At 46.5% G+C, this 17,782-nt stretch overlaps 1 protein-coding gene across 5 annotated transcripts in view; it reads right to left on the bottom strand.

Annotated features, from left to right (window-relative positions):
- The window catches only part of LOC115079984 (PDZ and LIM domain protein 7-like), a 68,418-nt gene that overhangs the window by 36,299 nt on the left and 14,337 nt on the right, over positions 1-17,782 (bottom strand). For all 5 annotated transcript variants that reach the window (XM_029583978.1, XM_029583981.1, XM_029583979.1 and 2 more), the window contains 2 exons: positions 7,000-7,151; positions 1,206-1,236 (listed from right to left, as the gene is read on the bottom strand). In XM_029583978.1, the coding sequence (XP_029439838.1) occupies positions 1,206-1,236; positions 7,000-7,151 (183 nt within the window). The remainder of the gene's footprint in view (positions 1-1,205; positions 1,237-6,999; positions 7,152-17,782) is intronic.

Genomic DNA, 17,782 nt, shown 5'->3' with positions numbered 1-17,782 from the left:
TTAGAAGAGAAAGTGCCTGCAGATATAAAATCTGCCCGTGAGGAGAGCGCGGATGAAAGAACTTGAAAGAAATGGAAGACATGGATAAAGAGCATTAAAAAAGAGCTTTTTAATGTTAAAAAAAGCAAAACCTGGCAGACGCCCAAGGGAAGGGACATGGGGGTGATCGTCTCAGACGATCACCCCCATGTACCCTTGAGTGCATAAAGAGAGGGATCGCTAGGTGGGAAAAGGGAAGGAATAATCTGGCGAGACCTCACTTTCAGTAACGTGGGACACTATTGAGAAGGTAGAGGCAGTTGAAAGGATGGAGCATAAACCACAAACCCCCTGATAGAATATTTATAACCTAACATCGCCCAGGAGGCAGGATTCCCACAGAACGGAAAGGTTATTGCACTGAGGCTGCAGGGAGCCCAAACAGGGGCAGAATTCAAGCCCACAGATTAGGAACTGGGACAGAACCGCAGGTACGTGCAGGCACCGCTTGCAGGTTTTAGTGTTTATTTGGTACGTTTCTCTCTGAAATCAGGCGAGTTGGAGGCTGGCAGCCTGCAACCTCTCTCTCAGACACAGAAAGGCAGCGAGGGCATGGCCAAGGCACAAATCAGCTCCCTCGGTGCTGCAGACTGACATTCGTTTCTCACAATTAACAAGCCATGCAGCCTCTGGGCATCCCTGCACATTCCTGACTGGGCAGCAAAGCTCCAGCTCCGCACCTCATGCACCAGACTGGGGGAAACAGAGCCAAGACCATGCAAAAGCCTGCGTGAGGCAGCACAGCTTGGAGGAATAAGTCCGAGGTCGGAAGGAGGATCTTCTGCCACCAGAGAGCCCTTCCATTCATCACAAACCTGGCTCCAGGAGATCGTCTCCTCTTCTTCATGCCCAAAAATCAGGAGAAACATGCACTTAGGGTTTCTCCCCAGAATGAGAGGATGGGACCCCAGGTCCCTTCCAAACGCCGACAACGAGCCGTTCATGGGCGCCTGATGCCCGCGCCAGTTACTTAACTTTCCAAGCACTGATAAAGGGGTTTGGGGATAAGGACAGGTCTGGCGACGGTCGCTCACACGCACACACACACGACCCTTCACGTCAGAACTAAAATGATTACATTTTATACACTCCAAGTGTCGCTACTTACTGCCTCCCACGCTACCCAGATTAATTCCCCCCTCCTCATCAGAGTTCAGGCCACCTACCTTCTGGGAATGCCCCGCCGGATGAGCAGCTCTGCAACAGAGGATGAGAGAGGAAAGTCATGAGGGGCTGAACCCCGAGACTCCGGCAGCTCCAGGACGCCCTTCTCCCAGGTCACGCGCTAGTGCGCTTACGCTGCGGCAGCTTTGATACATGGGTGTGGTGGGTGAGGTTTTGCAGAGTTTGTGTTGTGTCAGAGCAGAAAAGTTTCTGTGGATGTGGAGTGTGTTTACAGAACTGGAAAGGCAAGGGGGGTTAATGTCCCATTCTGTACAGGGGCCACACTGGGAAAAGGGTTTCCATTTTGGATTTTTTTTTTCATTTTGTTGGGTTTGGGTTTTTTTAATTAATTAGTTTAGTGAATTGAAATAAACATATTAAAAAGAACATCAGCACCCAAAAAATACCTCCCCCCCCCCCCCCCCAAGTACCAAAACAGCAAGGATTAGCCTCCCCCAAAGAGACCTCTTTCCTCCTTCTTGGGGGCTGTGAATTAGAAAGGGGAAGCAGCAATCGTCAGCTGCTCCTGGTGGGGAAATGTGCACGACAGAGCGGCACGCCAGCGGCACTTTCAGACCAGTGCCCAGTGCAGTACTGGAGGGGAAATCCTGAGCACAAAGGAAGAGCGGGATCTGGGGGTGACTGTAGCTGATGATCTAAAGGTGGTCAAACAGGTGAATAAAGCGATGGTAAAAGCCAGAAAGCTGCTTGGCTGCAGAGGGAGAGGACTGGTCAGCAGAAAAAGGGAGGTGATATTGCCCCTGTACAGGTCCCTGGTGAGACCTCACTGGGAATACTGAGCACAGTTCTGGAGATCGCACCTTCAAATGGATATAAACAGGATGGAGTCGGGCCAGAGGGGGCTGCTAAAATGGTCAGTGGTCTTTGTTCTAACGCACATGGGGACAGAAAGATCTAAACACGAAAACCCAAGAGCAGTGGTGGCCAACTTCTTCCTTTAAAAGCCACAAACAAGCCAGGTTTTCAGGATATCCACAATGAATATGCATGAGATAGGTTTGCATACAAGAGGCAATGCATGCAAATCTCTCTCATGCATATTCATTGTGGATATCCTCAAAACCTGGCTTGTTTGTGGCTTTTAAAGGAAGAAGTTGGCCACCACTGCTCTAGAGAAAAAGACAGGATTGGGGCGAGGATAAATATTTAAAAACCTCCAAGCTTCTGTCATTGGAAAGGAGGGGTCATGGGATGAGGGTGAAAGGAGGTGGACTCAGGAGTAACCTTAGTTCTATTATCACAGATCCTGCTATAATTATTTGGATTGATGAGATCTCCATGCTTACAGATTAGTGTTATTTAATTCCTCTGAAATAGCCAGAAAGTAGAATTGGGTAAACAATTTTACTAGTGTTTACTGGACATGCACCCTGTCGTATCTGAGCATTTGTTCAAGTTCCCCATCAAGTCCAAATGCTAAAGTGCAGGAGGCATTCCTCAATTTCCTGACTGTTATTGGGGTGTCTAATGCTGTTTGATGTGATGTAGTTTCAGTTTAGAAAATGCCTTTCCAGTAATAAGACAAGTGCTCAACATGCTACAACCTAAAAGCAGGGTACATCCAAAATACATCTTTGCATGCACTGCAAGGCACACCTCGGAGGGATTTCGGAAATCGCCTCAACTGAGGGAGGTACTATTAGGTATCAACCAACGCAGGGGAGTGGGGCTCAATCTTTCTCCAATTTAAAGTAAAAATTCCTCTTCGATAGGGAAGGCACAATCCACATCTTCTAGGAGACGGAGAGATACTGAAGGGCTGAGGTCACTGCAGGGCTGTATCCAGGGTGACGTCAGCTTTGAAACCTGACTCCATCTCCATCTGCTGGCAGGGGAGCATAAACTCACTGGTCCTGAGTCCATCTGGCTACACGCTAGGAAAATAAGGCTTGGGAGTAACCTGCATGGAGCAGCAGTTACTACCCTTAACAGAAACATGGGGTAACCTGCACAGAGCAGCAGTTACTGCCCTTTACAGAAACATGGAGGTAACCTGCACAGAGCGGCAGTTACTACCCTTAACAGAAACACGGGGGTAACCTGCACAGAGCGGCAGTTACTACCCTTAACAGAAACACGGGGTAACCTGCACAGAGCGGCAGTTACTACCCTTAACAGAAACATGGGGTAACCTGCACAGAGCGGCAGTTACTGCCCTTAACAGAAACACGGGGGTAACCTGCACAGAGCGGAAATTACTGCCCTTAACAGAAACATGGGGTAACCTGCACAGAGCAGCAGTTACTGCCCTTAACAGAAACATGGAGGTAACCTGCACGGAGCGGAAATTACTGCCCTTAACAGAAACATGGGGTAACCTGCACAGAGCAGCAGTTACTGCCCTTAACAGAAACATGGGGTAACCTGCACGGAGCGGAAATTACTGCCCTTAACAGAAACATGGGGTAACCTGCACAGAGCAGCAGTTACTGCCCTTAACAGAAACATGGGGGTAACCTGCACGGAGCGACAGTTACTACCCTTAACAGAAACATGGGGTAACCTGCACGGAGCGGCAGTTACTACCCTTAACAGAAACATGGAGGTAACCTGCACGGAGCGGAAATTACTGCCCTTAACAGAAACATGGAGGTAACCTGCACGGAGCGGAAATTACTGCCCTTAACAGAAACATGGGGTAACCTGCACAGAGCAGCAGTTACTGCCCTTAACAGAAACACGGGGGTAACCTGCACAGAGCGGAAATTACTGCCCTTAACAGAAACACGGGGGTAACCTGCACGGAGCAGCAGTTACTGCCCTTAACAGAAACACGGGGGTAACCTGCACCGAGCAGCAGTTACTGCCCTTAACAGAAACATGGGGTAACCTGCACAGAGCAGCAGTTACTGCCCTTAACAGAAACATGGGGTAACCTGCACAGAGCAGCAGTTACTGCCCTTAACAGAAACACGGGGGTAACCTGCACAGAGCGGAAATTACTGCCCTTAACAGAAACACGGGGGTAACCTGCACGGAGCAGCAGTTACTACCCTTAACAGAAACTCGGGGGTAACCTGCACAGAGCAGCAGTTACTGCCCTTAACAGAAACACGGGGGTAACCTGCACAGAGCGGAAATTACTGCCCTTAACAGAAACATGGGGGTAACCTGCACAGAGCAGCAGTTACTGCCCTTAACAGAAACATGGGGGTAACCTGCACGGAGCAGCAGTTACTGCCCTTAACAGAAACATGGGGGTAACCTGCACGGAGCGGCAGTTACTGCCCTTAACAGAAACATGGGGGTAACCTGCACGGAGCGACAGTTACTACCCTTAACAGAAACATGGGGGTAACCTGCAGGGAGCGGCAGTTACTACCCTTAACAGAAACATGGGGGTAACCTGCATGGAGCGGCAGTTACTGCCCTTAACAGAAACATGGGGATAACCTGCACAGAGCGGCAGTTACTGCCCTTAACAGAAACACGGGGGTAACCTGCACGGAGCGGCAGTTACTACCATAAGAAGCTTGCTGGGCAGACTGGATGGACCAATTGGTCTTTTTCTGCCATTATTACATTTTAACTATGTAATTTCTCAAGCGTGTGCTTTTGTTTTCACATTTGATGCTTTTATGCAGGTGCTGCAAGGGCTCAGTCCAAATTGCTAAATCGGGTTTGGGGTTTCAGAGTCTCTGGCATGGAATTCCTGATTCAGAAAGGCAACGGGCGGGGCTTGCACTGTGATCCCACACTGTGTTAGCAGGGGCTCAAATGCCAGTGGAAAGGAGGCGTCTGGGGCTGCTGGTGTCAGTGGTGGGCAGGTGTCATTAGCCCTTTGAAATGGTGGGGCTGGACGTGGTCTTGGGAGGCCCAGGATCAAGCATCGATGTAAGGTGGTCTTATGTGAGAGGCAGCGATGCACTGCACGGAGCCGCCCAATGATGAGGGGCAGCGATGCACTGCACGGAGCCGCCCAATGATGAGGGGCAGCGATGCACTGCACGGAGCCGCCCAATGATGAGGGGCAGCGATGCACTGCACGGAGCCGCCCAATGATGAGGGGCAGCGATGCACTGCACGGAGCCGCCCAATGATGAGAGGCAGCGATGCACTGCACGGAGCCGCCCAATGATGAGGGGCAGCGATGCACTGCACGGAGCCGCCCAATGATGAGGGGCAGCGATGCACTGCACGGAGCCGCCCAATGATGAGGGGCAGCGATGCACTGCACGGAGCCGCCCAATGATGAGGGGCAGCGATGCACTGCACGGAGCCGCCCAATGATGAGGGGCAGCGATGCACTGCACGGAGCCGCCCAATGATGAGGGGCAGCGATGCACTGCACGGAGCCGCCCAATGATGAGAGGCAGCGATGCACTGCACGGAGCCGCCCAATGATGAGGGGCAGCGATGCACTGCACGGAGCCGCCCAATGATGAGGGGCAGCGATGCACTGCACGGAGCCGCCCAATGATGAGGGGCAGCGATGCACTGCACGGAGCCGCCCAATGATGAGGGGCAGCGATGCACTGCACGGAGCCGCCCAATGATGAGGGGCAGCGATGCACTGCACGGAGCCGCCCAATGATGAGGGGCAGCGATGCACTGCACGGAGCCGCCCAATGATGAGGGGCAGCGATGCACTGCACGGAGCCGCCCAATGATGAGGGGCAGCGATGCACTGCACGGAGCCACCCAATGATGGTTGGGCTCAGTTTCATTGTTGTTAAGCACAGAGTTTGGAAAGGGCTTAAGTCATCATCTATTCACAATAAAGGATGGGGGTGGGGGGAGAATGGAAACTGTCTGCTCTTCCAGTCTCCTGCTGACTCCTAAGATCGTGCTTGAGAGCGTGCGTGAGCGTTTGTGAGTGTGTGAGCGTGCGAGTGTTAGAGAGCGTGTGTGTGCGTGCGAGTGTTAGAGAGCGTGTGTGTGCGTGCGAGTGCTAGAGAGTGTCTAAGTGTGCGTGAGCGTTTGTGAGTGTGTGAGCGTGCGAGTGTTAGAGAGCGTGTGTGAGCGTGCGAGTGTTAGAGAGTGTCTAAGTGTGCGTGAGCGTTTGTGGCAGATGCTATGGGAGAGGGCAGATGGAGAGTTGGTAGTTGCCTGGAGAATAAAGTCTTACAGACATAAGAGCAGTGTGTGACCTACAACATAATGGTGCTAGCTTTGGGCTGACCAGGAGCAGCAGAGGCAGCTGGGGATTGCTCCTGCCTGTTGAAGGCCTGTAGATGGTTTAAAAAGTTGTGTGGCTGGAAATGACATCCAGCTGGGAGAAGGATTTCTTTGGTAGCGGCAGCAGCAGGGTTGTTGGTGGTGGCTAGCTGCACTTCCAAATAAAAATAAAAATTATGCAAGAACAAAATTTTCTTTCATTTTAAAAATGAATTGAAACCAAAAGAGGATAATTCACTACATCTATTATCAAAATATAGAGAATGTGAAGGGGGCATATGGAGGGCAGAGGGAGGTATTCTTGGCATCTGGAGAAAATACACAAACCCACAGACATGGCGCCCCTCCCGTCCCCCTCTCTTTATGGCAGGAGCTAACGGGTGACTGACTCCTGAGGGGCGGTGTGTACCTGAATCTTTGCCTTCTCAGCTTTCTTATAATGTGACCACCTCATGTCAAGAAATCAGTCTCTGCTTTTATCTCCAAAGGCTGAGAAGATAGGACCTTGAATGTCCCAGCTAGTGACTGAATGCAACATAAGGACCTAACCCACAACCCTGTCAATAAAGTGAAAATAATTCCGTTTCCTCACCCACCACATCTTTACATGAACATCACCCCTGCCAGTCCTCCACCCTGCGTCTCGGCACACTTCACCTGCTCAGGCTGAGGGAAAGCTGATCACTGCAGCTACGGATCTTATTCTGAGCCTCAATGTGCGTCATCGGCGATGTGTTCTCTCCATCGATGCTCAGCACCCAGTCACCAACAGCCACACCAGCCTGAGTCGCCTTTCCACCAGGGCTCAGCTAGAGAAAGACGAATGAGTAATCAAACACAGCATAACCCCACATCCCTGCTATCCCCTCCCCACCCCCCCTCCACAGCCTCACCATCATCTCCCCTCCCCCCAGAGACAACACAGCTCATCATCTCCTCCCCCCAGAGACAACACAGCCCCATCATCTCCCCCCCCCACCACAGCCTCACCATCATCTCCCCTCCCCCCAGAGACAACACAGCTCATCATCTCCCCCCCCCCCCCAGAGACAACACAGCCCTCCCCATAGCCCCACTATCTCCTCCCTCTCTTGCAGGGAGCTGACCCCTCCAGTCACACCACAGTAAGTGCAGCTGAGAAGGGAAAGGCTGGAATGGATATAAGGGCAGCGCTGGATACGGTCAGTCCTTTGGAACGGATACAAGGGCAGCGTTGGATACGGTCAGTCCTTTGGAACTGAGATAAGGGCAGCGTTGGGTACGGTCAGTCCTTTGGAACTGAGATAAGGGCAGCGTTGGGTACGGTCAGTCCTTTGGAACGGATATAAGGGCAGCGTTGGGTACGGTCAGTCCTTTGGAACGGATATAAGGGCAGCGTTGGGTACGGTCAGTCCTTTGGAACAGAGATAAGGGCAGCGTTGGGTACGGTCAGTCCTTTGGAACAGAGATAAGGGCAGCGTTGGGTACGGTCAGTCCTTTGGAACAGAGATAAGGGCAGCGTTGGATACGGTCAGTCCTTTGGAACAGAGATAAGGGCAGCGTTGGATACGGTCAGTCCTTTGGAACAGAGATAAGGGCAGCGTTGGATACGGTCAGTCCTTTGGAACAGAGATAAGGGCAGCGTTGGATACGGTCAGTCCTTTGGAACAGAGATAAGGGCAGCGTTGGATACGGTCAGTCCTTTGGAACTGAGATAAGGGCAGCGTTGGATACGGTCAGTCCTTTGGAACTGAGATAAGGGCAGCGTTGGATACGGTCAGTCCTTTGGAACTGAGATAAGGGCAGCGTTGGATACGGTCAGTCCTTTGGAACTGAGATAAGGGCAGCGTTGGATACGGTCAGTCCTTTGGAACGGATATAAGGGCAGCGTTGGATACGGTCAGTCCTTTGGAACGGATATAAGGGCAGCGTTGGATACGGTCAGTCCTTTGGAACGGATATAAGGGCAGCGTTGGATACGGTCAGTCCTTTGGAACTGAGATAAGGGCAGCGTTGGATACGGTCAGTCCTTTGGAACTGAGATAAGGGCAGCGTTGGATACGGTCAGTCCTTTGGAACTGAGATAAGGGCAGCGTTGGATACGGTCAGTCCTTTGGAATGGATATAAGGTCAGTGTTGGATATGGTCAGTCCTTAGCTTCTGTAGTCGTGTTTGTGTGAGCTGGGGGTATCAGGAATTGTCTGGAAATGGTTTAGATCCTTTTTAATGGATTGCCAGTTTATGGTTAATTGGGGGATGCAATTTCTTCTCCAAATGGAAGGCGCCTGTGTGGCGCACAAGGATCTCATTTTTATTCCCACCCCCCCCCCCTTTTTTTTTTTTTTTACTTGTTTCTTGCCCACTTCCTAAGATTACACAAGAGCAGGATTTCAGTGCTTAGGTTTATGCCTACGATGTACAAGTTGTAGCATCTCTCAATTCCGATTCGGGCTCAAAGATGGTGATTGCGGATTGGTTGGGTGAGCCCTCAGAAGTCAGAGGCTATGTGGTTCAGTAGATGTAAATCAAATACCAGCTTGGCCCCTTCTATGAAAGGCAGCTGTATTGTAATTGTCTGAACAATCAGTAATCGCCTTAACAGATCTAACCATGTTGTCTTGAGTTCAGTCTAAAACTGATTACTGGAACTCACTCCAGAATGAATAAGGGAATCTCTAAATGTGATCCTACTTCCCCAGCTCTCAAAGCTCTACCCTGGATGCCTGGACATCGTAGAATTATTTTTAAAACTGTGTTTGATTCATAAAGCACTTTCCAAAGGGACTTCCGAGTATCTTTTTGGCTTGATGCTGTTTGAGTTCTGCCCGAAAGGGACTGCTAAGCCTGAAGGAAAGTTTTCGGGAAGCTACGTTCCACTATCAGGCTCCATTGGCCTGGAACTCATTGCCATTGGATATTTGTTTGGAAGGCAACTATGGGAAATTCAGCAAATGGTGAAAGCATGTTTTTCCCCCCAGGTTTGTGATTAGCCATGAAGACTATTGTATGCCTTGAAAGACTTTTTCATCTCATACTCTTATCCTCTTAGGGATGTTTAGGAGATGTTGCAGGGACTTCCAGTCATTCTTTGATTGGGTTAAGAGGCAGCCGGCAGAGATCCTGCTGAATTGCATTTAAACAATCCACAAAGAATATTTTTGGTTCTTGCTGGTAAGGATGCCGGTGTCCAATCTATTCCATCACTCTGGGCCAGCAAAGAAGGGAAAATAAAGAAAACGAATGCACTTCCAGACTCGGTAATGCCGAGGCAGGGGGATGCGTCTGCTTCGGAGGATGATGATGCACCTGAAACGTCTGCCAAGCGAGCAAACTGGCTTTCTTAAAGATCTTATGGAGCAGTTTGCTGTAAAATTCTCAGCTCCAGCTTGGCATTATTGATGAAAAAGTTGCACAGCTGGTCAGCGCAGTAAATGAAACCAACACCAGTCTGGAGGAATTGAGGATACATCGGGACGTGCAAAAGTGGATAGAATGGACAGATCATATGGCTCGGTATTAGAGAAACTAGATGATTTAGAGAAGAGGTCAAGGAGGTGCAATATTTGCATTATTGCCCTCCCAAGGCAGACAGAGGGAAGAGATGCCGTGACATTTTTTGCAAAATGGCTGCCTGGATCTTTGGCAGTAGAGTGTAACATTAAAATGACTAAATGTTTGCTGGTAATAAAATATCAAACCGTTAACAAGAAAGGACAAGATGTCATTAAATTTTGTAGGACCAACCTGTATAAAGCCCTTAGCCCCACAGAATAACGGCAAACCGAAACACAAGTCTAATTTAATCTTTTTTTTTTTTTTAGAATTTTTCATTGCAAGATAAAAAGTTGTGTGTCATTTATATCAATAGTGCTGCCAAGGAGTTCAAAAATAATGATCAACTTCAAAAGGTAGACTTAGCTTTCTGTCTCTGTCCACAGTAAGACCCCTAACAAGGATCCTTGTTTCTAGCGATGTCTGCATCAGGGGGTCTATGGTGTATGAAGACGCTGCTCACTGACCATTGGTCCTGGCACCAGCTCCGGGAAAGGGCAAACAGCCAAGGGCCGCACAATTTTGACAATAAGAGAAAGATCTTTGCAGCAGCTTGAGAGGCAAACACTCCCACGTTCCAAGGGAATACGCTATTGACTTCCCCCGACTTCTCTGCAGATGCAGGTGTTAAATGAGAACTGCAAATCCTAACTATTTGCTCTGCGATGCTTCACCACGCTAGGCTACGGAACAGTCTCGGGTTGGATAATGTTTCTGCAGTGGAGAAATCCTGAGCGTGTGGCTGAGGGGATTCATGGGAGATAAAGCAGGGCCAAATTCTCAGAACACTTTTCCTCGTTTTGGGGCACTTTCCTTTTGTTATTTTGGACTTCATGGTTAGAGGGACTGAGCACTGGTGGCACAGACATTTTATTAATTTCTCAGCGAGCTGGTGGCATTTATTTTGCCTTGGGATTGGAGCAAGGATCAGGCGGCTCCGATGGCAGCAGCTACTTCTGAAATGCGCAAGATGCAACGCACAAGTCCATGAAGTGCTGTCCAGTCCAGTCCAGGCTCTCCCAGTTTGCAGTTGCCAGAAATTTGCTCTGAAGCTATCCGAGGAGGACTGGGGTTTTCTAACCTTCGGACTAATTACGGATTAACTGCTCTGCAATTATGTCTATTGCGTATGAATCTATTACTTGTAACGGTCTTGGTTTTATCTCTTACCTTTCTGCTAGGAGCATTAAGCACTTCCACTGGGGTATCCCGTTGTAAAACCTGTAAGTGAATATCGACCTAAGGGGGTTGAGGGGTTGTTTGTTACTGCAAAGGGTCCAGACGGAGATCCCAGAAAGAGGTCTGGGTTATTATGGGGAGGGGGGAGGTTCCATTTCTGGCTAAGTTTAATGGGAGGGGTAAATGGCAGTTATAAAAGTTCTGGGTACTGTAAGGCGCTGTTACAACATTTCTGCACGAGACCCTTTCCTCTGCACATCAGAGGAATCTCTTCCCCAATCAAAAGAAAAAAACACCCTACAATTTGAAAGTAGAAACGAGATTTACATATTGCTACTGCGAGAAAAGCAGCGTCTGAACATGAACATGAGAAACAAACCTGGCTGGCTTGGTCACACAGTTCTAGTCATGGGGGTAAGTATTGCTCCGTTGCCCGTCGCTGAGTGGTGATATGGAACGTTGGATTGTCTGTTTCACGCTTACCCCTTTTAAATTAGTGAATGCATAGAACAGTCCTGGTTTTTCCACTTTTGGATGTGAGCCCTTGTGCATAGGAGGGGATTGGCATGTGTGTCCTGATCCGTTGAAAGACAAAGATCCCAGACGTTAAGGACCTAATCTCTACATTTGAGGTAACTGACCCACGGCATCCCTAGTGCCACACGCATTTAATATGTACAGTAGGCTGGATTATATCTTCTGGACACCCAAACTGTTAGCTAAAATACTTGCTAGCAACATCATTGCTTGTACATTGTCAGACTATCACCCTGTGAATCCCAAAAACTCCACACGGAGGGTTAATACTTCTTTACGAGGGGGACAAACACGTCCCTGATCTTTAAGAACTTGATACGTATAATCTCAAACAACATTACACACCTGCACTTAGATGGGAAGCTTTTAAATCTTCAGAAATAAAGAAAAAGAAAAGAAGTCTTGTAATTAAGCCAAAATTCAGACTTGGAAACTCAGCACAAGCAAACTTGTTCAGCGCAGGACAGGCGTGAGCTGCAATCTCTTGAAACTGGTGAGACTGGAAGGGCTCTGCCGTATACAAAGCTAAAATTCTAGGAACACAGGGATGAACCCGGGGCCTTGCTAGCGTGTGGATCACACATTGCGCAAATAAGGGGGGAATCTCAGGAAACTGTTTTTCTGGAATGTTTCTCTATTTATTTAAAAACTTGTATGTTTCACCTTAGTGACACAGTCATGCTAGACTAGGTACAGCAATTAAAAAATGTCAAAATCAAAGAGTCATAGCAAAATAAAATCATAATTAAAACAAAACAAAAAGTGCCATTAGCTTATGATGGAAAAGCCTCACAGAACAAGATGCTTTTTATCTTTTTCCCAAAAGCCTTAATTCCTCACGAATCAAATTCCAAAATGATGCGCCAACCACGGACAAAGCATGCCTATGAGTCACTGTAAACACATAACTCTAAAGTCTGGGACTTTGAGTAAATGTGAATCAGAAGACCGCACAGCTCTTGAGGGTGTATAAAGACCCAGGGGTGCCCTTTTGCAACGCTTTATATACTAATATCAAAACTCTGAATTTAAGCCATTGCATAACTGGCAACCAAAGTAGCTGCTACAGGAAAGAGGTTGAGCGTCTCTAATGGGAATCTTTACAATTAAATGTGCCGCAGAAGTTTGCAAGAGCTGCAACGCACGTAAATGTGTATTTTGGGCAGCCCAACATATAGGGAGCTATAATAATCCACTTTCTACAGAGAGCTACAATAATCTTTACTCTCTGCAGGAACCCTGATGAGACTAACTTAGCTGACTTTCAAATTTTTCTGCAGGGATTGGAATTATGGTTCCCTCTAAACTGAGCACATGAGCGATTGTTCATACATTCACAGGTTTTCATGGTCACTCACATTCTTATTTTCTTTGTGCTATACACAGAAATGCAATGCTAATGCTTGTGTTCAAAAATTGTTGGTTTAAAAAAATTGTTGCTCATACAAAAAAAATGTGCATACACCTAGTCACTCCTTGGAGGGAATATTGGTTGGGAGTATGCGTTCTTGCTAATATGCAAAAGGACAAACTGTTGGCTCCCATTTTGCTGCTTGAAATACAGGCAGCAGTGAAAGTCCTTCTAGGAGGAATGTGCCCAGGCCCAGATGGTTTCTCCATTGATTTCTTTAAAAAGTACTTGTCACAGATCTCTTGATATCTTCTACTGGTTTTTAATGGAGAAGAGGGACACTCCCTAGGCACCATTGTTGATGCCATGATAACACTTATACATAAGAAAAGTAAAGATGTATTGGACCGTGGGTCATATCAACCCATCTCTCTCCTCTGCTCAGACATCAAAATACTGGCCGAGGTGCTGCAATTGAGATTGGAAATGCTGCTCCCAGATTTGGTCCACTCTGACCAAACTGGGTTTGTGAAAAGCAGTCTCTCCACCTCTAACAGGAGACTATTCAATCTCTTACACTCAGCTAAATTGAGGAGAATGTCAGGTTTGATAGTCTCAGACACAGAAAAGATATTTGATCACTTGACGTGATCTTTTCTCTTTGCAGCCGTGGAACATGCTTGGTTGTCTGCTTGATTTACTTTCTGGATTAAGGCCATGTATGAGTGGCCAAGGGCTCTCCTCAATATTGACGTATCTTTTTTTTTTTTTTTTTTTTTTTACTATAGATCAGGGCACTAGGCAGGGATGTCCTCTCACCCTTACTCTTCAATTTAGCCATTGAACCCCTAGCAGCTGCTATTAGACAGCACCCAGACATCCAGGGGATGTCTTGATGGGAGAGTTCATAAAATATCCTTGTACACTGATGACATGTTGGTGTACTTGACAGCTCCTTGAAGATCTAACTCAGCCTTCTCACTTTCTTCCAACATATGGTACCTTGGAAGGCTATCAAGTTAATTTTGTAAAATCTGAACTGTTCCCAAAAGATCCTGGGATGGTGATCCCAGACAGTCTCTCAGATTTCATGGTTGCAGCAAATGGCTTTAAGCATCTGGGGATCTTTGTCACTAGGAATCCTAAATATCTTTTCTCAAAGAACTATACTCCATTAATAAGTCACATGAAGCAGAACATTCTGGCCTGGGAATGTTTGACGATCTCTTGGGCTGGCAGAATTAATTTACTTAAAAGAACATAAGAAAATGCCATACTGGGTCAGACCAAGGGTCCATCAAGCCCAGCATCCTGTTTCCAACAGAGGCCAATCCAGGCCATAAGAACCTGGCAATTACCCAAAAACTAAGTCTATTCCATGTAACCATTGCTAATGGCAGTGGCTATTCTCTAAGTGAACTTAATAGCAGGTAATGGACTTCTCCTCCAAGAACTTATCCAATCCTTTTTTAAACACAGCTACACTAACTGCACTAACCACATCCTCTGGCAACAAATTCCAGAGTCTAATTGTGCGTTGAGTAAAAAAGAACTTTCTCCGATTAGTTTTAAATGTGCCCCATGCTAACTTCATGGAGTGCCCCCTAGTCTTTCTACTATCCGAAAGAGTAAATAACCGATTCACATCTACCCGTTCTAGACCTCTCATGATTTTAAACACCTCTATCATATCCCCCCCTCAGTCGTCTCTTCTCCAAGCTGAAAAGTCCTAACCTCTTTAGTCTTTCCTCATAGGGGAGCTGTTCCATTCCCCTTATCATTTTGGTAGCCCTTCTCTGTACCTTCTCTGTACCTTTTCCCATCGCAGTTATATCTTTTTTGAGATGCGGCGACCAGAATTGTACACAGTATTCAAGGTGCGGTCTCACCATGGAGCGATACAGAGGCATTATGACATTTTCCGTTCTATTAACCATTCCCTTTCTAATAATTCCCAACATTCTGTTTGCTTTTTTGACTGCCGCAGCACACTGTACCGATGATTTCAATGTATTATCCACTATGACGCCTAGATCTCTTTCTTGGGTTGTAGCACCTAATATGGAACCCAACATTGTGTAATTATAGCATGGGTTATTTTTCCCTATATGCATCACCTTGCACTTATCCACATTAAATTTTATCTGCCATTTGGATGCCCAATTTTCCAGTCTCACAAGGTCTTCCTGCAATTTATCACAATCTGCTTGTGATTTAACTACTCTGAACAATTTTGTGTCATCTGCAAATCTGATTATCTCACTCGTATTTCTTTCCAGATCATTTATAAATATAAATATATTGAATACAGATCCCTGAGGCACTCCACTGCCCACTCCCTTCCACTGAGAAAATTGCCCATTCAATCCTACTCTCTGTTTCCTGTCTTTTAGCCAGTTTGCAATCCACGAAAGGACATCACCACCTATCCCATGACTTTTTACTTTTCCTAGAAGCCTCTCATGAATATGTTGCCAAAGTTAGTATACATTTTCCAGCATATACCTTGTTAGATTCCTGTTGGTGTGTTAGATGATCTAAAAATGGATGTCTAAATTCATATGCCAGAAGTGACAATAAAGTTAAGTCGCCTATGGTTGCCCAAAACACAGCTAGGCATGGCCCTACTTAACCTTTGTATATACTATTGGGCAGCCAGAGTCTTTTTTTGAAAGCTTGGTTAACTCCTCAGGAGGATGCAAGGTTTATCCTGGGAAAAATTCAAGCGGAAGCCATTAATCTGGTAGAACTTCCTTTTCTACCTTGAGATTCTCCTAATAGTAGGAGAGTTTGTAGAAATACTCCTATACTAGCTCATACATTGCAAATCTTGAAGCAGATTTTAACATTTTTGGGTCGAGACAATGAAACACTCTCTCCTATTGCTCCTATTAATGAAAAGCCTACCCTCTCAGGATCATGTTTTTGCTGGCATTCAAAGCTTGGAGGGATAAGAGTTCGGTTTGATAGCTCAACTATAGGATGATAATGGGTTCCTCACTTTCCAGTCATGTCAGGATTTTGACATCTCTCCTGATCCTCGTGCATTTTATTTACAAGTAAGAAATGTCTTAAAGGGGCCAGTTTGACCTGATCAAACCTCTGCGTCAGCTGGAAGGCCTGGAGGATTTTTTGAGTGACCCAAATGCCTATGTTAAAGATATAGCACTTATATACTCGCGGATCCTTATTAGCAAAGCAACACCACAACCTATTATTGACACCTGGAACAAGGACCCCAGGACATGGAAAATCATCTGCTCAGCACATTTCTATCTGTGCTAAGAGAGTCGAGTTTATGGTCAGATTGTTGCACAGAACTTATTGCACTCCTGTATTTTACTCAAGATGTTTTCCTAATGCTAATATTCAGTTCTGGAGGGGCTGCGGGCAGATGGGCACATATATTCACTTGGTGGTTCTGCCCAGAAGTGGGTTGCAAGTCACACAAGAAATAGTTGACAGCCTTAATGTTCCCATCCCTGTGACACCCTTGTTGGGTTTACTGGGTAGATAGAGTAGGTCCTTAATCCCAGTAAAATGTAGGGTATTGATTTAGCAGCTTTTATTAGCTGCTAGATTCATAATAGCAACTTTTGGAAAGTTAACCCAAGCATTGAATAATATTGGTGCTCTCAGGTACAAAACATCACTGATATTGAAAAGCTAAGGTATGACTTTATAATACTATTTGGGATCCGTATCACGCATATCTTGGTATAACAATGTTAACCGGAGACAGAATTGCATGTTTATTATTATTATTATTTATTAATTACTGTGGGGATTGCTCTGATGTGGATTTTGTTGTATAATAACTCACTATCTCAATCTGCATATAACATGCTTGCAACAGTGAAATTATCTTGTTGCCACCACTGTTGTATGCAAAAACTGTTAGCCAAAAAGAGTTGTAAAAACAAAAAATAAATAAAAAAAAAGATGGGGCTTTTGCTCGTGTTAGTTCTCTTTTAGCATTTTATTTATTTTTTTGTTTTTATTTAAGATGTTTAGGTTAATGATAGATGTTTGATCATTTTAATTTTGTTTTTCTTTTTCTATATTTGCTTATAATGTTTTATTTATTATAAACTTTCATTGTACATAATTTTGAAGTGAATATACAAATCGGTTAATTAGGAATAAATTCAACCATTACGCCTGCCCCAGTACATCTGCCTGCTACCTGTATACAGTCCTGCAAAGGGAGCGTCTTTAATCAAAGCAGTCAGGCGAACACTGGAAGCAGTGGATGGGAATAGCTAAGGCCAGTGCTTTCTAAACCGCAAACACATGGCAGTGTGAGCTCAGCAGAGCAGGCATAGGAAGCCCTCCCTAATTATGTTATAGTTAGGCAGTGCTGCTGGTGAGGGGCTTGGAAAGTAATTTCATTTATTAGATTTACCAAACTTTAGCCACAGATTCACCTTGGAGAAGGGGGTGGGAGTGGGGATAGGTCTCTTGCTCCTTTGAGCTTCCAACGCAAAAATCAAAAGCAGAGCTGGGAGCTGGTGCCATGAGCCTTCATTCAAACTGTCTGCAGGGGGAAGGGGCTGCTTCTGTTTTAACTTTGGTGCAGTCATTACAGGAAGTCCTGGGCTGGGGACACATGCACCAGGCTCCTTCTGGAACCCTAAATCTGACCACTAGGTGTCGCCATTTTGCAGAGGCCGACTCCGTCCCCCTGGGCCCGTCAGCGCTGTGTGCACAGCACCTCCAGTCCCGGGGAGCAGCTGATCCGAGAATGAGGCACTGGGCCAGCCCTCTAGCAAAGAATTTTATTAGCACTAAAATTCTCTCTCACCCCAGTTCTTCAACAATGGATGGACATAAGGCTTGGGA

This window comes from Rhinatrema bivittatum, chromosome 18 (genome assembly GCF_901001135.1).
Source record: "Rhinatrema bivittatum chromosome 18, aRhiBiv1.1, whole genome shotgun sequence".
NCBI lineage: Eukaryota > Metazoa > Chordata > Amphibia > Gymnophiona > Rhinatrematidae > Rhinatrema > Rhinatrema bivittatum.
This window is presented reverse-complemented; position numbering and strand designations above follow the sequence as displayed.